This window comes from Hypanus sabinus, chromosome 11 (genome assembly GCF_030144855.1).
Source record: "Hypanus sabinus isolate sHypSab1 chromosome 11, sHypSab1.hap1, whole genome shotgun sequence".
NCBI classification, from domain to species: Eukaryota; Metazoa; Chordata; class Chondrichthyes; order Myliobatiformes; family Dasyatidae; genus Hypanus; species Hypanus sabinus.
Window position 1 is genome coordinate 34,644,197 of NC_082716.1, and position 21,014 is coordinate 34,665,210.

General features: G+C 40.2%; 1 protein-coding gene and 1 long non-coding RNA gene across 4 annotated transcripts in view; one reads left to right on the forward strand and one right to left on the reverse strand.

Moving 5' to 3' along the window:
• Window positions 1-21,014, forward strand: part of ptch2 (patched 2) — a 113,977-nt gene that overhangs the window by 57,398 nt on the left and 35,565 nt on the right. For all 3 annotated transcript variants that reach the window (XM_059984104.1, XM_059984105.1, XM_059984106.1), the window contains exons 8-15: window positions 4,702-4,849; window positions 10,081-10,212; window positions 10,374-10,529; window positions 10,716-10,814; window positions 11,428-11,553; window positions 15,150-15,268; window positions 16,700-17,105; window positions 17,617-17,929. In XM_059984104.1, the coding sequence (XP_059840087.1) occupies window positions 4,702-4,849; window positions 10,081-10,212; window positions 10,374-10,529; window positions 10,716-10,814; window positions 11,428-11,553; window positions 15,150-15,268; window positions 16,700-17,105; window positions 17,617-17,929 (1,499 nt within the window). The remainder of the gene's footprint in view (window positions 1-4,701; window positions 4,850-10,080; window positions 10,213-10,373; window positions 10,530-10,715; window positions 10,815-11,427; window positions 11,554-15,149; window positions 15,269-16,699; window positions 17,106-17,616; window positions 17,930-21,014) is intronic.
• LOC132401840 (uncharacterized) lies at window positions 1,662-20,550 on the reverse strand. The gene is made up of 3 exons (XR_009514723.1): window positions 20,528-20,550; window positions 19,892-20,038; window positions 1,662-1,923 (listed from the first exon to the last, which is right to left on the reverse strand). It is a non-coding gene; the product is annotated as an uncharacterized LOC132401840 (long non-coding RNA).

The following is a 21,014-nucleotide window of genomic DNA, read 5'->3' on the forward strand; positions in this document are numbered from 1 at the left end:
TCTCTCTTAAGAGGCTAATGTAATGAGATGTAACTGAGCAATAAACAAAATTAGGTAAATGGAACTGGGAGGAAAAGGGGGAAGGATAGATACAGAGGTTGTTAGGTGATAGATGGAACGTGAAGGGATCATGGGTAGATGGAAACCAGGTTGGGGACGGTGATAAGACTAGGTATGAAAGTTGAGAGGAATGGAGACACTTAAATAAGGGAAAGAGACCTGAAGTGGGCTTCTGGGAATGAGAAAGATCACTGGAAGTGGGTTATCTGAAACCAGAAAATTCAGTGTTAATACCATTAAGTTGTTGGCTGCCCAAGTGGACTATGAGGTGCCATTTTTCTTGTATGTGTTTGACCTCACCATGGCTTTGGAGAAGGCCGAGGACAGGTCAGTGTAGGATTAGAAAGGTGAGAGGAAGTGAGGTGCTACTGGAAGCTCACAATGGCCATTGTGGACAGAGTGCAGATGCTTTGCAAAATTGCCGCATCATCTACATTTGGTTTCACCAGTGTAGAGGAGGCCACATTAAGAACACCAAATGCAATAGAGCAGGTTGGAGGAGGTGCATACGAATCTCAGCCTCACCTGAAAAGGAGTGTTTGAGTACCTGGATGGTCGTAAGGGTAGGAAAGGTGTTGGAACAAGCGTGGTATCCCCGAAGGTGACAAGGATTTCTGATCTGAAAGTCCAGGAACCTTCACACCACTACTGGGGGGTTCTTATGCAGAGAGCAGAAACCCTAAGATGGAGAGCTGTGTGAGTGAGTCATTTCAATGGTTGGGTCAGGACCCTGATACCGTTGTATCCACTCAAGTTTCTCTGAGATCTCCCAAGATTTCTGGGCTGAAGGAAAGGAGATTTTTATAAAAATACTATCAACTCCACTGGGAATTCTTCTCATTCTAGCATCTCCATTGCGAGCAAGAACATTTATTAATCTTTATTGGGATTAAGGAAGGTTATTTATTTTCTCTGTCATTGGCAGGTGTTATAAATACTGTGGTATTGAGAATGAGTGCTGATTTTTACCCTTTGCGATTAAGAATGTTTTTATCATCTCTGCCATTAATTTGGATGAACAATGGATCTCATAACTATATCCATATTAATTCAACTGATTCACATTTTAATATTTATGTAGCCTCCACTGAAATAATAATGCAAAATATTGCAGTATTGAATACAAAGTAATGAATATATTTAGCGGGTCAGGTAATATTTCTGAAGGTGCTTCAGGTCATTGACTTTATTTTTCTTCAGTTCATTATCTGGGTCCTGAAAATAGAAATAGAAAGTGCTGGAAATTTTCAGGCTGCATCTGTAGAGGGAGAGAGATGGCAACGTTTTGGGTTAGTGCACTGATGATTTTAAACCCAGTCACCTAAAAATGTTCCTGTACTTCATCAGAAAGGCTGCCTGCCTTGCCAAGTATTTGCAGTAAATTCCACTATTAGTTCACCTATGTGCTCAGCATTTTAACTTGTTCAGCTTCACACAAGAAATATTCCAGAAGGTAGCAAGGATGTTAATGTAATAGTTAAAAAAAAACACACTGCGGTTAAAGTAAAATATAGCAACAGTGATATTTTTAGTTTAAGTACTTCACCTTTAAGGTAACGCTTAATATCATCCATAATATTGCTTAGTTTCCATTATTGATTAAATGAAGCATCATGCTTTATTTAATAGAGAAGAGGGAAAGGAACAGGTGGCTTTGGTTGTGTGGTAACAGAGAATACATCAGTGGTGGTCATTTACTGGCTTGCAGCTGCTGTTACAATCATGAGGGTTTCCTCCTTTCCCGGACTAATTAAATCCTTTTCAGGGTTACTGCTTTGCACCTTCCTGTAAAGGCAGTGGGGAAAGCTGGCAGCTGATCTCCCTGTCTGTCTCCACGTCATTCCTGGGGAGCTGTGTGTGGCTCTGGGAAGACAGAAACCAAAAGAGAGGAGAAAATAACACAGATCACTTCAAATTATAAAAAAAGAAACAGTCTAGGTCATGTAAAAATGAATGGAATGTTACACAATCCCAGTATTTTTGTGATTTCTTTCTTTTTCTGTTTGAAATCAATGTAAAATGAACGGGATTACAACAGAGTTGGTGCTTTGCCCAGAATGTGACCTGGGAAATCTCCATGGATGTGGTGCAGTCCCTTTGAACAGACCTTGAAAGACTTGGAAACATTACTTTGTGATATGATTTATGATATCCTAGTTGCACTCTCTGAGCTTTGATTGTCAGGGTGCCAACCAGCAGGCTGCCCGGTAGCTGAAAACACAGATTTGAATTTGCACCTGTGACTAAACTTGTGTGAAATCTCCCTGATGAAGGGCCATAAAATTGTGGTATTGTTAAGGTGTTGGGAGGAGTTTTAACTGGTCAGATAAACCCTAGTGCTGAAGGCAATGATAGGTCACCTGACCCAGCTCTAAAGTTTCAGGCTGAGAACATGAGATTCTGACTGAATGACTTGTGGACCAGTGAAAACAGACACTAACAGAAAACTTCTCAGGAAGAAGAAATTATCGTGAGTCAGATCTTGGCCTGAAGAAAATATTATTTAGCTATTTCTAGAGCAAATAACACAAGCTACTCTGAATATTTTCTAATCCTGTACAGATCGGCGTTGATACAAGTCTCATAGAACATATCACAGGGAAAAGCCCTTCAGCTCACAGTGTCCGTACTGAACACAATGCCACATTAAACTAAATCTCGTCTGCCCACATGTAAATTTTGTAAAAGGAGTTTAGTATTACCTGTATTTGAGGTGCAGTGAAAACTTTGTTTTGCATGCCATCTATAGAGATCACTTCTTCACATAAAGGTAGTACAAGGGAAAAGCAAAAAAACAGAATGCAGAATCGCATACCGTTACAGAGGAAGTGTTGTTCATGCAGATAAAAAATACAATGCGCCTTTTATCAGGTGGTCAATACTCTTCCAACCCTGCATATTCGTGTGTCTATCCAAAGGCCTCTTAAACACCATTACTGTATCTACTTCCACCCCTACCCTGGCAACCATTTCCAGGCTCCTGCCAAACTGTATGTTTAAAAAACAGCAAGAAGAAAATCTTGCCCTACACATCTCCTTTAATCTTTCCCCCTCTCACCTTTAGTGTATGTCCTGTGGTATTCACCGTGTCTGCCCTGTGAAAAGGGATCTGACAGCTTACCCTTTATCTGCCTCCCTTCTGAACCGTTCCCGAAGCTTCCACAATTTTCCTGGAATGGAATGGCCAGAACTGCACACACTACTCAAGTGCAGCCTAACCAAAGTTTTGTACGGTGACACCATACCTAGCTGATACTCATTGCCCCCAGCAATAAAGATAAGCAAGTCATATGGCTTCATTAGTCTTTTCTCTTTCATTGTTTTCCTTGTTAATTTTTCATACGCACCTATGTCCTCTGTACTGGAGCAAGACTTGGGGCCCTTCATTAGCTCCTCCCAGTGGCCATTATTCACATGTTAGCTCTGGAATTAAACATAACCAGTCACCTATACAACTACAGAGCTAATGTAACGGGAACTGGCAGTGTTTATTCTCCCAACAGTGTCCATCTTCCTCATCATATCATCAATGAGGACCTACACCATCCAGGGTAAAGTTAGAGAAATGGTTATTGATTATATCAAGCCTCTGGGCCTTTTGCAGTGTTTTGAGTGCATCTTTCACAAACACCATTTATTTTCAGATTAATTGAAAATTTCCTATCTCATGTTCATTGACTTTGATGTAATTTCTTGCAAACAATCCTCCAAAGCACAGGCACGAAGGGCTGAATGTTTTCTGTCACAGTCATAGGTTCTTGACAGTCGATGATCAGAGAAGCAACAAATTTTATACTACTACTACCCAATGACTTGTTCAACTGTGAAAGGCATTGGCGCTTAGCCCGATTTTTTAAAAAGAAAATGCCAGAGTCGCTCATATTGACAAATCTTCAATTTAATTTGTGTGTTTCTGGAGAATTCCTCCTTCTTTTCTGGTCCAGAAGAAGGGTCTCTGCCTGAAACATCGACTATTTATTCATTTCCATTGATGCTGCCTGACCTGCTGAGTTCTGAGTTCCTCCAGCATTTTGAGTGTGTTGCTCTGGAATTCCAGCATCTGCAGAATCTCTTGTGTTTAATATGTTGAATCTGTTTTTGTTTTGTATGGGTGCTGCTTGGTCTGGACTCTGAAATGAGTTTATTTCAGGGCTCCAGCATGATTTTGTTTACAGCTGAACCTGACATTCCCCTCATCTGATAGCCACACTTGAAAAGTTCCCACATGAGGCAGCACGAGCAACACTGGCTGATTTCTCCCCTTTCTCCAAGAGCATGGCGGCCAGCTCTGGATACCAAAGTTCAATAACGGGCATGTTGGGGCTCCACTGAACAGTGCCATCATGTCATTGATGTGTTCTTGCCAAATGCAACGCAGCCCTTTGATTTTTGAACATATTCTGGGTTTAAAATAGAAAGAATTTCATTAATAATGACACAATACACACTTACTGAACTGATAAAATCTTGATTTTAAACATCCTATGATATTTGGACACCTTCCCTCATTAAAATCCAAAACAGCCCTGCAGAAATACTCAACTGGCAGGAAAAGATTTTTGCAGCCTGTATGAAAGGGAACTATAAAAATTCAAGTGCTTCTTTTATAAATCAGTTGTATATGTTTTCTTCTCACTCAAGTGCTGAAGCTTTACAGACCATGTATCTGCTGATGAGCCCTAAGCAACTTTATGAGCATTATAAGGATGATTATGAAATCCACGATATCAACTGGAACTTGGAGAAGGCAACAGCCATTTTGGAAAACTGGCAACGAAAGTTTGTTGAGGTATTGACAATTGCTATCTTTTCTGTTACTTTTCTTTTGCGTGAAATGGAATTTAATGTGAGGAATGAAAAATTAATTAATTCTGCAAGTAAGGAACTTACCTGCATGGGCAGAAGAGGTGAAAGGGCTCAACAGATGAGCTCTTTGTCAGTGATAATGCATGAACTGTATGTAATGAAAGGGCTTGCTTTACAGTTGGCTCAGTGTAACATTTATCTGCACCGCCCACCACCTGAATGGGTAATTATAGTAGCACTGAACTAGCTACTGCTCTTCGCTGGCTTTAAGTTGTTAACAGCAAACGATGTTAAAGATTAACTCTTTGAACATTATTTACCAGCAGCATGAAAACCTGTTGCCCTTAGAATGTCAGTTTTATGTCCAACAATGAAAGGGACACAAATAAAGCCAGTAATTTAAGTTTTTGAATAGCAAATACTGAACCTATCATTAGTGGAGTTTCTGACCTGTTATTTGATAAGCTTTTTAAACTGCCAGTGATGATGAAGCAGTGTAAAGCACACGATAGATCACAGATTGATAGTATATCATGGCGACCGCTGTTTTGATGTGTTGCTCTATCAGTCATATAGATATCTTAGATGCTGGCCAAACCAGTTAATATAATAAGGAACCAAAGATTATTGTTAATTCTATAGACTAATCTTATGTTTTATATGATACCTATTAAATATTCAATCTTTTTTTTGTGGATTTGGGTTTGCTGGACTAGATAAATTTCTTTTACCATCAGTCCATTGCTTTGTATGTAATTGACTCAGAATGGTTGAGTAGATACCAAATATATTTCAAATATATCAATGAGTTTGCAAAGAAGTCAGGGTAATTTGTAAATAATAAAGTGAAATTATTGATGTATTAAGAAGCTGTCTATTGAGGTGAAGAGTTGATAGAGTTACAGGGAATGCAGTGGAATGGAGCAGGGTGGCAAGAGCATGCTGTAGATTAGTGTGCTGGAGGTGATGCTGTTTCCTAAGCTGGAAAGACTTTTGTTTTCCAGTAAAATAAATTGTTTTCACAGTGAAGAAAGACTAAGGAATCTTATTGAAGACTTGGCAAACAATAAGGACATGTGAGGACAAAAAGAGAAAGGTATGAGGTATGAGGCAGAGAAGTATGAGGTGGTTCATTTTGGGAAAGGACAGTGAGCTGAAATTCATTTTATATATTAAAATTCTTGGCAAGTTGAATGGAGAGAGAATTTAAGAGTGTTCTGTTAAATGGCAGAGATCCACAGTGAAACTAAATTGGGTTCATGGTGAGAGGGACAAAATTTTTCCTCAGTTCTGCTGAGTAGATTTAGGGCCTTGAGTCAATGCTGGTTCTCAGAAAAATTCCATCAATCACATTCCCATCCTTAATTCCGTGTACCTATTATCTCTCATATGCCCAGTAATACTGATTCTCCTACCCACCTTTGACACTAGACACAGTTTATTGTAACCTATTTGATTACTATCGAGCATGTTTCTGTGAACAACACTCACAAAATTCTGGAGGAACTCAGCAGGTCAGGAAGCATCTATGCAAATGAATAAACAGACAATGTTTCGAGCCGAGACCCTCTGTCCTGATGAAGGGACTCAGCCCAAAATGTCGACTATTTATTCATTTCCATAGATGCTGAGTTCCTCCAACATTTTGTGTGTGTTGCTGTGGATTTCCAACATCTGCAGAATCTCCAGTGTTTGTGTATCTGTGATGTGGGTGGGAATACTCCACACAGACAGTACCATAGGACAGAATTGAACTCAAAATGGAGTTGTGAGACTGCATTGCATCCGTGCCATCCATGGCAAAAATTTGAGAACCATTAGAAGTTCTGTGATTCAGCGTCCATGGCTTCTTCATTTTTAGTAGAGCCAAAGAGATAGTTGTAAATAATGATTGGTCCCTCTCCAATATCACCAAATGGATTCTTCATTATCAATATTGGGGGTATTCTGTCACATTGGAAAACCTGAGTTGAGAAGCTATGGTCCAAAGCTTATGGCTGGACATGACTTAAGCTGAAAATGTAAATTCTCCACACAAGTTTAATTGGCTAGGTGTGGTGTGTGTCTGAAATTTTACAAGCAGGACGGTTTGAGTTTTAATGCCCACACTTTGCTGGTTAGAACCACCTTACAACAAAAATATACATTTATTTGCACCAATTAATATTGTAAGGTAATTTACAAGGAGATTTGAACAGTGACTCAAAAGAGGTTAGAGGTAGTGACCAAAAGCATGGTTTTAAAAAAAAAGAGTAAGAATGGTTTTGAAGTTTGAGAGGCATGTCAAAGTGTAGAAATAAGCCATGATTTTACAGTCCTGATTCTTATCCAATAATCTTTACAGAAAAAATGTACAAATGGTGAAGACAGGTGAAGGTGGAATCATGGAACATATATATGCTGATGTGCATTCGTATTCAGACACACATGTTCATAAACACACATGATCATACACCATGCATGAACGAACACACACACAGACACACACACACACACACACACACACACACACACACACACCCCTCCCAAATCTCGGTAATGTATTACATGGCCGCTAGATTCACGTTCAGTTACAAGTCCATGCATTTAAGTGGAAGTTCTCCCAAAAATGAGGAAAGAAAAGAAATTGTAAGTGGTAGTTGGGTGAATGCCAGACTGAGGTTTAAACTACATCGAAGAAACAGGTCTTGAGCAAAATATGGATTTTTTTTGAGGTTATACTTAATGCCTGGGCTTTTATCAATGTAAAATGAGGTATTTTACAAGTCATGTCCATTTTTATCAGAGATACATCAGACTACTAGGGGTTGGCCTTAATCATTAGTTGCACTGTGCTCAGCACACTTAGGAAAATTAATGTTCCTACTGAGTGTACAATATTTGGCAAGCAGTTTGGTTCAGTCTTTAAATGCCTCCTAGTGAATTTCAGGGTTTTATTTTGTGGGAAAAACCAAGGATTTTTAAAATATACTGTATGAAGAAAACAAACACACTTTTCTCTTTATTTTCAATTGGATTCATTCCAATGTGTGAGGGAGAATTGTTCTTGTAAATGCTGAAATTACTCATCAGGCTGATTTTCATCAGTCTGCAGCTGTAGTGTACAAGGAGACAGATCCTGGGCTTCTGACAGATGGAGAGTTATGGGAACAAGCTGTTTGGTGATAACTGACACCCAGATGCTGATTACAAGAAGACCTGAGGCCAATGTGAAGCTTGCCTGGAAAGGCAATTGGGTTGTGTTGGGTTGAATAGCAAATGTGGAAGATGTTTCACTGATTCCCAAGGTTGCAGTCCCTTTGGCTGTGGCAACTTAGGTGGTGAATGACGGGACCTTTGCTGCGCACCAGAGGCCATGTGATCTCACCTGACCTTTGACCATAGTGATCTTTGGCATCTGCAGCCATTATTCTAAGCTGTCAAGGATCAAAAAATAATGTATTTTGTACATGTTTAAAATGTATGAAAAAAATCACCACGAGTTTGCATTTGAATAAGCCCAATCAGAAAAATTGGATAACTTCAAGATATACCTCAAATTTATTCAACTCTTTTGACAAGACAGATCTCTTGGGAATGTAGAATATGCTGATGTTTTTATTTAACTATTCTGGATTTATATTCAAATTGCCTTAAATTGTTGAGGAGTTACTTTTTCCACATTGTTTTACAATTAATTAGCAGTCTGAACTTTATTCAATTGTTCCACATATTGTTTTCCTTTAAATCTGCTACAAATGTGTGTATCTATTTTAGTGAAGAATTCAACCCCCTGGGTGCATTATCCTCTTCCCTACCACACCCCCCACACTCCCGCATGGTTTGCCTATATTATTAGTCTCCTCAGGATCTTACAACAGGCCAATGAAAGTGAGTCATGCAGACTGGCCTCTGAAGGCCTCTTCTGTCAAGCTTTGACCACCTTTTACCCGGGAGATAAGCAAATACCCCACTGCACTAGTCTAATGTCATGAGTCAGCATGCCTGACTTAACTAGGGCTATTTAAATGATGGACATGAATATTTCTCCTCAAGATTACCTTGTATCAGGTTCTATTTTTTAAACATTACACAAATAAAATGTAGGAATACACTTATCTGTTGTTAAGTAGCAAATGCTTCAGTAGCGTGATTTCAAGCTCATATTTGTGACCAAGTAGGTCAACAACATTAACTCTTTAAAATAATTGTTGTTTGGGCATGTTTTAAAGTCTGCCTCTTTTCACAGTTTATTCATTTTAACCTAGGAGTTATCATTTGTATCCAATAAGAAAGGTTTCCTGTTACATTCTGCTGGTGAATTTAATGCCCAGTGGGTTATTGGGTCATTTAGGATAGTGTGATTCATGGTTTGTTTAAGCCGTCAAGACAATTAGTAAGAATGCCACGAATGGGCTTTGGGTCCTCAGAACCCAAGTGAAAAAATATTGGCAGTTCCTCCTTTCGGGAAAACAGTGTTAGCTTTGTCCTCAATTATTCTCCACATAGTGACACCTTTCAGCCTGAACTCATAATGATTTATTTTTGTTGTCCCTATTTCAAACTGAGATTGTTCAAATCAATCACAAACAAGTGAAAGTCTGCAGATGCTGGAAATCTAAGCAACACACACAAAATGTTTGAAGAACTCAGCAGGACTGACAGCATCTATGGAAAAAAGTACAGTCGACGTTTCAGGCCTCAGGGTCTCGGCCCAAAATGTCAACTGTACTTATTTCCATAGATGCTGCCTGGCCCGCTGAGCTCCTCAAGCACTTTGTGTGTGTCCTTTGAAATCAATTGCAAAGTATCAACTATTTTCTTAGTTTAGGTCAACCAATTCACCACAGGGTAGAAACCAAATCTAACACTGTATGCTTCATCAGATCAGTTGCATATTTTTACTAGCGAATCCTAGACTGAGCCTAAAGAGGCACACTCAATCTTTTTAGGAACAGCTTTTTCAGCTTTGTCATCGGATTTCTGAATGGTCCCCACCATTCCTAGTCTGGACTGTTTGTTTATTTATTCATTGTAACTCAGGAACTGTTATGTCTTCCCGCTGTAGTTTTGCCACAAAACTACAAATTTCTCAACATATGTCATTGATAATATACCTGAATCTTATTCTGATTCTGAAGACCTTAAAATATAGGTGTCATACTTTTGAATGTACATTTCCAATGAGCCAGTAATGCTGATGTTTACTTAAAATGATCTTTCTTCGTGTTGTAGGTGGCTCACCAGGCCCTGCCTCAGAACTCCACACAAAATATCCATGCCTTTTCCACCACCACCCTCAATGACATCATGAGATCTTTTTCTGATGTCAGTGCCCTCCGTGTTGCTGGAGGGTACTTGCTAATGGTGAGTTTGTTTTTACCTTCAATATTTCTGTTTCAAGTTAACACCATTTTCGGTTGCCTCTCAATGCAAATTCTTAACAAAAGAAACAGACATTTTCTGTTTCTATTTCTACTGTATGGATACATAGTGATAAATATTTTGTTTTCTTTAATTCCCATTAGTTGGCATATGCTTGTGTGACCATGCTGAGGTGGGACTGCTCCAAATCCCAAGGTGCTGTGGGTCTAGCTGGAGTGCTGTTGGTGGCATTGTCAGTAGCTTCAGGACTGGGGCTGTGCTCCCTTCTGGGCATTTCGTTCAATGCTGCAACGACTCAGGTACTTAACTCCGATCTCACAAGTCTACTGCTTCCCCGCAATTGAATATCTCTCAATGGAATATCCTGGAATTGAGGCAGTGGAGAAAAATCAATGGTTTTTGCCTATGAACTTGGTGTGGTATAGGCTCTTACTGTAATAGCTAATTTCAAATATTAATAATTTCTTTATATCTCCTGAAACCAGGTACTACCATTTCTGGCCCTGGGTATTGGCGTTGATGACATGTTTCTCTTGGCTCATGCATTCACTGAGACAGGTCAAAATAAGAACATTCCTTTCAAGGTAAAGACTAATTTCTACATAGAACTGGAATCCAATGGCTATTTCTTTCTCACTACTACACTGAAATAATCAGGGGAAGACTACAAAAGAAACTGCCACCAACCTGATAGAGCGTGCTTCTTTGTCAATAATTTTGGTAACTCCGAGTACATCACAAATAGTAAAGAGCTCCTTTTAAGCTACTTTTGGCAAAATGTCAGCACCATCAATTTTTGATGCATGCCTTTCCAGGCGATCTTAACATAAATGTGCTGAGTACACAAAATGTGTGTTCCCACCAACAGTTTAATCATGGAGAAATAAGGTAGCTCACACAGGGATTGGTAGTGGATTCCACAGCCAACAGAAACTTTCTTCTGAAACGTAAAATCCATAGTATAAATTAGAAGTGGGGGCTGAGGAGGTCTCAAAGGTAGAGAGAGAGTTATCAATTCAGGTGGATAAGCTTCTATCATTAATGATGATTTGGTTAAGTTTGAGCCCAATTAAAATAAAAGTCATGATTGAGTTGGTATGCAATGATACCTTTGTTTGCCTTGCTCAGTTATACCACAATTGACTTCAATGCAAATTATTTCCACAGCTATTTACTATGCTTTGTTTTGTGCTAAAGGACAGAACAGGTGAATGTCTGAGAAGGACTGGAACCAGTGTTGCTCTCACATCCATCAATAACATGATTGCTTTCTCGATGGCTGCTCTGATTCCCATCCCTGCACTTCGTGCATTTTCCTTACAGGTAGGTGAATCATATAAAGTGGCTCAAGAATGCATCGCTTAATACCTCGGCTGAACATTCTCAAAGAAGTCTGCAAAATGTTTAAGTTGGAAAGTGGCAGAGGGGCATGGGAGGGGTCCGGGCAGACTGGATGAGGGTGGATTAAGGGCTGTAAATTCCTTTGCTCCAGGTGTTGCATGCTTCTTTGAATTTACCTGCACCTTCTCTCCTGCTACCTGCAGATGTCAGCCACAGAGGGGCTTAGCGGTCTGCTAAACAACAATGTAGCTCTTCTTTAGGAGTGTGGCAGAGTGGAGTTTGGCTTCTGAAGTGTGATGAACTGATGAGAACATTTTGCAATAAAATAAAAAATGGAATTTTGTAAGGATGGGATCAGGACCACTATGACTGCACGTTTCCCTTGACGTAGGATGTCATCGACATTGAATTTTTTATACACTTGAAAGGCAATCATGGAAACCAGATTTTGCATGCAGCTTTTCCCCTTTTAACTTGTAGCCCCTTATAAAACATACGATTTGACTCCTGAGAATGTTAATTACTTGCTATCCAGTAGACACCTTTCTAATACTGCCAGTAAGTTTCAACCTGCACTGGTGGTCTCAAAAGTAGAAAATCGTAGAAGTGCTTTTTTTTACTGTAACTTTATACAAACATGAAACGTACGAGCAGATTTAGGCTACTCAGCCCATCAAGTCTGCTCCACCATTCTATCATGCTGATTTGTTATCCCTCTCAACTGCATTTTCCCGTCTTCTCCCTTAACCTTTAACACCTTACTAATCAAGAACCTTTCAACCTCCACTTTAAATATGCTTAATAACTTGGCCTCCAAGCTATCTGTAGCAATGAGTTCCACAGATTCACCACCCTCTGGCTAAAGAAATTCCTTCTTAAGTCCTCCTCTCTTTATGCCTGAAAGAGATACCATTTTCTATTTTGGGAATTGTTGACTATGATGACAATTGGCTCTAAACAACAGTCAAGTTGGAGACCAATTAATGATACTTAATTTAAAAAGACATAATTACAGACAATTTAAATGAGTACTTAGAAACAAAAGTAGACTGCTGTGGATATTGGAAATCTGAAATCAGAAGAGATAATGTTGGCCTAGCAATGTGAATACAGAGAGAAGCAAGTGATTTTTTTATCTGCAATCCTTCGTTGGAGCTAGAAGAATTTGAAAAGAAAGGAACAGACAGTTATCATAGAACCGCTGTTGGCACCTGAAATCCAAGAAAACAGAGCACTGGTTATGCTCTAGTGATATCAGTATTGAAGACAGACATGTAGGTAGGCCTCTGTTAGTCTTGATAGACCATGGATTTGCACCTTGGAAGGTTTCCAGGGCACAAGCCTGGGCAAGATTTTTTTTATGGAAGACCAGCAGTTGCCAAGCTGCAAGTTTCCACTCTCCATGCCACCAATGTTGTCCAAGGGAAGGGCATTGGGACCCATACAGCTTGGCACCGGTGTCGTCGCAGAGCAACGTGTGGTTAAGTGCCTTGCTCAAGGTCACACACGCAGCCTCAGCCAAGGCTTGAACTAGCGACCTTCAGATAATTGGACGAACACCTTAACCACTTGGCCATGTGCCAACACAAGCCAGACATGTATGGAATATCAAAAGAGAAGATGGGATGATTGTAGTGGTAAACCTCTCCACCAAATCCTGAAACGTGGCCTTGAGCTCTCCAGTACTTACACTTTAATTCTCCCCTCCCATTTAGGACTCAGACATCTTTCCAGTTAATCTCAACAAAACTTGTCATCCACAGTTGATGCGACAGTGATAATCATGTCGTAATGTCTCAGGCAGTAAGCACAGAGGAAGAAACTGTTACCATTTAGAAAAACTTGAGCTATATTTGAAGCAGGGGGACGGGTTCAGATGTGAGAGAGATGCAAAATGTTTCTAATTTGCATTTTAAATCTGGATGCAGATGCAATTTTAGAGAGATGTCAAGTCATACTTCCTCCTGTCTTACATGCTTTGAATAAATTGTTCCATACCCAAACACATCCTTTTTAGAGTTGTTACTGCAATTGATTGGTCTAATTTATTTTTCTGTTTAAGAGCAGGGGTACACTGGGAGTAGGATTACAGTCATTAGATAGGAGGGATCAGTAAATGGACAACCCAGTCCATTTATAGAATGGTTATTTTTAGTGGGGAGTAAGAGCTAAAGAAAATAACATGACAAAAACATTTAATTTCCACCGATCAGTGATTGTTTTCCTCTCCTTTGCCCTCCTGTAAACATTGTTCGTATTTACATGTTGAATATAGGTGGCAGGGTGGAGATACGTCTCTACCAAAGGTGGTGTAGGGGGCTCCTTCCCTCCATTAGCCTGCAGGTCACCCTTGGGCAAGGTGTAGCACTTGCTTAGCCTCCCCTATCAATCAGGGTCATGTAAAGCCATGGGAGCAGTTGGTGGATGGTCATTTGAGCAGCTGGTGCATATCACGTCCTGGTTATGTGACGACTGAAGCCAGGCAGACAATCTCTGAAGAGTATTGGTATTGGCTGGGGTTACCCGTTTTGTAAAGACACTGCCCGGAAGAAAGCAATGGCAAACCACTAATGTAGAAAACTTTGCCAAGATCAAGCATGGTCATAGAAAGACAGTGATTGACCACATCATACGAGATGGCACAGAACGAGCAAATGAACTTGCTGAATGAAAAGAGTCCCATTGGCCTACTGTACTTGGCAAAGCCTGGAGATGCTGATTGAAAGCAATACAAAGAGCATTAAGCATCCAGAACCTAACAGTGAAGAACACTGGGCTGGCTTGCAAGCAGGCCTTCAATTTGCACAGCCAAGGTGGTTGACAATAAATGATGGGCTATATCAGCTACATGTCAGCTCCAGCAGTGTGATCTTCTTGGGCTCACTGGGTGGTCTGGGAGATAATAATACATTATAATGGCTGCCTTAGGCAACTTCACCCCTCCTTATTCTCTTACATCAGACGACTGTGACTTTAGGAGTCTTTCACTTTAATGTTAATATAGAGGAAAGGAGTCAGAGGGGGCATATTTAAGGGAGAAGGGGTTTCTTGCATCAAGTCCTAAAGTGATTTAATATTTTCCTTGGCTAAATATAGGGCTTTGGTGAGGTCTGGAATTAAGGTTGTAGTACAGCTCACTTAAAGCTGGAAATATCTTGGTTAGAAATCAGAAACTGCTGTTCTTTGCCTGAGGCCTGGGGCCTACAGTGAAGCTATAGATTTTCAGCTGTGTTTCTTTCAGATCTTAAAGGGGCATGCTAAACTGTAGGCAGTCTGACAAGACAATGCTGGAGTTCATTAACATAAGAAGAAAGCAAACAGTAACAAATGCATTTGATGATGTAGCATCATATTTCAGAAGTTAAAATTCTAGAAAGAATGACATATTATGCAGAAGTACCTCTCCTCCAAGTACTACAGCAGAACAATAAGTACTCATGGTGGGCTGTTGACTTTATCATTAGTAAAAACCACTTCCCTCATCCCGCTGTGGCTTTTTCAAAGTACTAATTCTGCAGATTTCCAAATCTGGGTAATGAAACAATGATATTAACTTCTCTATTCTTTGCCCCTTACAGGCTGCAATAGTTGTGGTTTTTAACTTTGCTATGGTGCTCCTCATTTTTCCTGCCATCTTAAGCTTGGATCTTCATCGACGGGAAGACAAAAGGCTGGATATTTTCTGCTGTTTTTCCAGGTGAGATTTGCTCTTCTAATAGAGTCTCTGGATTTGATCACAAAGATAAGGACAAAGTCAGAATTTATGCCATTATTTGTCAGGACTAAGCGGAGGTGTAACCACTCAAAGGTCATCATCAAAAGTGAGTCAATTGATTTTTTTTCTTCCATTTCAGAATCCCTTTTCCCGTGACCCAACTGGTACAATATATAATCTGCTGGCAATTCACTTGCCACTGTTCCCTGAAACAGAGTTTCACCAGATTCACCTCTGAGTAAGACCCTAACAACTTCTGGTTTAAGATAGCAAAACCTAGACGTGTGTCCTGCTGGTGCTCTGCAAAATTGACACACTTGGAGTTGGAGCTGTGCTGGATGGAGTGAACGATTTGGAGGGGAGAAGCTTCCAATGCCCATCCAACTTTCCTGGGAGGGAGGGTTGATCGCTCTAAGTGCCGAGTCGATTTGGAGAGGTTGAAAACAGCTTCTCTGGCAGTGAAATTTAGGCCGGGGACCAATTTGGGGCCCGGGACCTCGTGCAAGGTTCGGATGGTTTAAGTGCTGGCCCGAATAGTCTGGGGATTCCTCTCTCCAGGACCCTAAGACTGTGAGACTGTACTTGGCTGCTGTGCTTCGTGTCTGTGAACTATGCAGTGACTTGTCCTGCCAATATGATATACTGAATACCAAGGCTTTCGGCCTACTCTGAGCTGCTCTGGGAATTTAGTTTGGTTCAGAGTGTTGTTTGTTTCTATTGTTTGCATGATTTGTTTTTTTCTCTTTCTCTGTCGACACTGGGGGTTGGTCTTTAACTGGGTTCTTTCAGGTTCCTTCCTTTGCGACTGCCTATTAAGCAACCAAATCTCAGGTTTGTATAATTTATACATTTGTTGATAACAAATGCACTTTGAATCTTTGAACACTGAAAAAACTATCGGAGAAGGAAAGACCATTCAAAGTGGGAAGTTCTCATAACACCTGATTGGTAAATAACTTGAGATACATTGTACATCTGAGTTTTAAAACAGGAGATGGTGTGTAGCTGAATAATCCCATGGTCTGGACACCACCATGAATCAACCCACATGAAATGTTTCAGACACTGGCATCCACCATAACATCTGTTACTTTCCCAAGAAGGGTTTAACATGGAACAAAGCTGCTTTCAGCCATGAAAGGGATATGTGGGAGTGATTTCAAGGCCATAATTTGACTTCAGGAATTAATTCAGTAGATAGTAACAATTAGCGATTACTAGTTATGTTTTTTGATGATTGATGAAAACTTTTCATAAAATTACTATAGTTAATTTTATTAACTCTAATAAAAGTTGACCATAATAATAGTTAATTTTGCTATATTAACTATTACTATTCAGCATTGTAATGCATATAACAATATATAATGCTATCAATGTAGAATGGAATACACTATATATTTTGTTTTTCAGCCTCTGCTCAACGAGAGTAATACGGGTCCAACCACAAGAGTTTGCAGATGTGAACGATATCCATAACTTTCACCCTTCTCTGAATGGAGGGCCAACATATACCCACAGCACCCAGATCACCACCACGGTTCAGGCATTTACCCAGTGCGATCCTACTGGCCAACACATTGTCACCATCATTTCTCCAACATCTCAGATCTCTTCAACTCCTTCAGTCATCGTGCCTCCAGCCGAGCACATTGGCTCCCAGGGAATGGACCCCACTAGCTCAACGCGGGACCTACTGGCCCAGGTGGACGAGGCAAAGGTCTGCAGGAACTGTGTTCAGATACCCTTCGTCAAATGGAATTTGACTGATTTTGCACGGGACAAGTACGCTCCACTTCTTCTGAGGACTGAATCTAAAGTAAATAATTTTCAACTATTTTGTTCTTTAAAGGTTATGGCCAAGAAATTTAAGCTCTGATCACTTGAACCCAGATTGAGTAACTGTTTATAACTTTCTTCTGGTTGTTAGAAAATTAACAGAACCCTTCCCCAGTATGAGTCACACTTCCTTGACTGACACTGATGTCATACCCTGTGCTGAGAAAATTAGTCCTCCTCTAGGACAACCATGGGGGCACAGGAGTGCAGATGGTGGAAACTGGAGGAGAATATAATCTACTGGGGGGGGGGGGTGGTCTCAGCAGTTTGACCAGCATTGTGGGTGAGGGTGGGGGAGAAGGAGTTGTCAACTCTATCTAGTCTTTTCAATAAGGTCCCCTGCTGAAATTCTGTTGGAGCAATGTGAGAATATATAACTTTATCCCCCAAAAACCACTAAAGCTTTATTGCTCTGGATAAATGCCATGTATTGTATTCTGATCTGAAGTGCGACAGACTTGTTCATTTATGAATTTACTTTTACAACCTAGATTGTCGTGTTAATCCTCTTCATGGCCTTGCTTGGGATGAGCCTTTATGGAACTACCATGGTTCATGATGGGCTGTACCTTACAGACATTGTGCCTCGTGAAACCAAGGAGTACAATTTTATTGAAGTCCAGTTCAAGTATTTCTCCTTCTACAACATGTACATCGTCTCCATGGGAGGGTTTGATTATGCTGCATCCCAGAAGTTGCTTTATGATCTGCACAGGAGTTTCGATAGCATCAAATACATTGTTCGTGAAGAGAATAAAGAGTTGCCAAAAATGTGGTTGCATTATATTCAGGACTGGCTAAGAGGTAAGATTACAAAACCTCCCTTTCATACTTTTGTTTACTATTTAATAGAGAGCCATTAAGTGTGTATAAGTTTGCATGCATAATGACATCTCGAGACAAAATACCAGTTAGCTTGGGGATCTGAGGCTGAAATGCACAAACTTAAAACAGGTCCCCATTAGTGGTTTAGGGTTAAGAAACCGCACCACTATATAATAATCTGATCCTTGTTCGTATATCCTCTGCCATAATGTTTTGTAATGACATTAGCTTTTGAATTCAGCATCTGTTAATTTCAACATTGCTTGGGGTACTTGAAATGGGGTCTGGGGTTCTGAAGAATAGCACAGGAATGTAAATTTTGGGGCCTTATATATAGAAAGTGACTGTCACTGTACTTCAAAGTAATTCATAGCATCTAAAGTATACTGAGATGTTTCTGAGAGACATGGAAATGTGAGTCTTTTTCTTGTGTCAGACCACAGCTATAGGGTATGTATTATACTGGACTAATAGAACCCTGTGAAGTTTTAAAGCAAACAAGCTAGAGACTATATGAATTGTTTGATGCCTTGTCGTTTCTCATGTGGCTGACACAGAGGCAGAACAGAAATCAGAAATTGACATGTAGGTGGTTGTTGTGGAAGGAATGCCAGAATATATTGCAGTACTTCATGAAGGCAGCTCCCCACCACCACCTTAGGGGTGACAAGGAATGGTCAATTAAAAGCTGGCTCAGCCAGCGAAGCCCTCATGTCTTGAATGAGTATTGGAGAAATATTACTGCAAGGGTTTGTGATGCTATTTTAGTGATGCAAGGAATCTGGAAGTAACTTGCCAATCAGGATGTTAATTATTTTCATGATTTCAGTTAGCTATATTGCATACTCAGAACCACACATTTAATTACATTTTAGGTCATTTTTCATGTCAAAAAATGTTGCTGTGGTTTCAGTCATACATCCCTACGTTGTTGGTGAACTGATAAAATAACAGCGGCTTTCCTGCTTGTGACAGAGGGCTTTTTTGACATTACCGTGTTGAAAGATCACATATTTTCCTGAAAGTCAAAGGAGATGATCATCAGTGATCCTAGTGTAGTTAGTTGACCCAAACTTGCCATTTCTCATTGCAGTTAGAGACACGTGCACACTCAGCTTCTGATTCATGTTGAGCAGAAGATGTCAGCATTCCTGCTACAGATTAACTTGCAATAGAAAGGTTAATCACCACCTAACTTTCCTACTGAAACCAATGACACATGCAATTTTCAGAATGAGCAGAAGGATCGGTCCCAAAACGCTTCTATCCCTCATCAGGAAACCTTAAGCTCTCTGATTCTTTTGCAATGAAAGAACTAATCAGTTCCCCTCCACCGTCATCCTCCTCCGTCTGGCAGAACTGGTTCCCACCCCCAACAATTATACCTTCAGCTACTCCCACTTTCTCCAGACTCGACAGCTAGCCATGGGCCCCAGCTATGCCTACCTTAAAACAGTCCATGTTCCAACCAGCCCCATTAACGCTCCCCGACTCTTCCTCTGTCTGCTACATTGGTGCTGCTTCATGCACTCATTCCGAGCTCGTCAATTACATCAACTTTGCCTCCAACTTCCACCCTGCCCTTAACTTCACTTGGTTCATTTCTGACACCTTCTCGCATTCCTCTACCTCTGTCTCCATCTCTGGATACTAACTATCGACCATCTTTTATAAACCTACCTATTCCCACGGCTATCTTGATTATACCTCTTCCCAACCTGTTGTCTGTACTCAGTTCCTTCATCTCCACCACATCAGAATGAAGCTACACTTCCCAGATATTAGAGGTGTCCTCCTTGCTCAAAGAATGGGGTTTGCGCTCACCCCATTTTCCAGCCACCTTAACAGTGATACATTTCTTCTTATCCTTACCTACCAACCCATCAGCCTCCACAACTTCCACCATCTCCGAAGGGATCATATCACCAAACACTTTTTTACCTCTCTCCGCCTCTCCACATTCCGCACGAATCGCTCCCTCCCTGAAGATGGATCTCAGCCCGAAACACCAACTGTCCATTTTCGTGGATTCAGTCTGACCTGCTGAGTTCCTCCAGCCTTTTGAAGATGTCCTCAGTGCTGGGGAGGCTAGTGTCCATAATAGAGCTGGTTAAGTTTGTAAATTTCAGCAGCTTTTTCTAATACTCTGCAATGGTTTCCCCCTGCCCCATATTAATACTCATTATTGTCTCTCAACCTGTTAGATCCCAGTTAAGTCGTACTGCATGGATTAGCTAAAGCTGTAGGGACAATTACACATCGCCTTTAAAATCTAACCAATATTGCTAATTCTCCAAAGTTATTGCATTTGTTAGCTGATTGAACACTTATACTTTAAACAGCTTATAAGAAAAATGCCAGAAAACAATCTTGCAAAATGCTACCTTGTCCTTCAATTAGTTCTGCAATACTTTTGTTCCATTTCAGACCTTTTCTGCCCCCCCCCCCCCAAGTTCTCCTGCTAGCAGTTTAAAAATAATATCAACTCTCCTCAATCATTTCTATTTCTCCACCTTGCCCCTTCGAGCATCTGGAATGTTTTCTATCTGAATGCATATTGTTTGTTCTGAGGCTTACACTTGATCTGCTGTGTCTCAAGCTTTGGAAATGTACATTTTCCATGTAATGTGTGTTGTTTTAAAAAGATTGAGGCAGGCACAAATGACAAGGGAATTACATCATGATTCCACAAAGAACGCTTCAGTTATGGTAATAATTAGCAAGACTCATTTGTGTGCATAACTTGAAGAGTTTCAGTGCTACTAAGCTGCTATTTCTAGATTTTTCTGACTCCAATAATATTTTTCATTGCATTAGGAATCTGAATGTTAGATAATGAAAAGGAAAAGGCCTTTATTTTGACATTTGTTTAATTATGAAAAATCTAGAACGATTAAATAGTACTGCAGTAGCATTGAGTGCTTAAGTTAGCAATGCTGTTGAAACAATGATTGAGTAACTGAACACACAGCTGTGTGGGTGGTCTGACAAACTCAGACTGCTGGATCATTTTTGATGAATAAATGTGAAAAAGGGATGAATATGGTGGAAAAACCAAGTTATA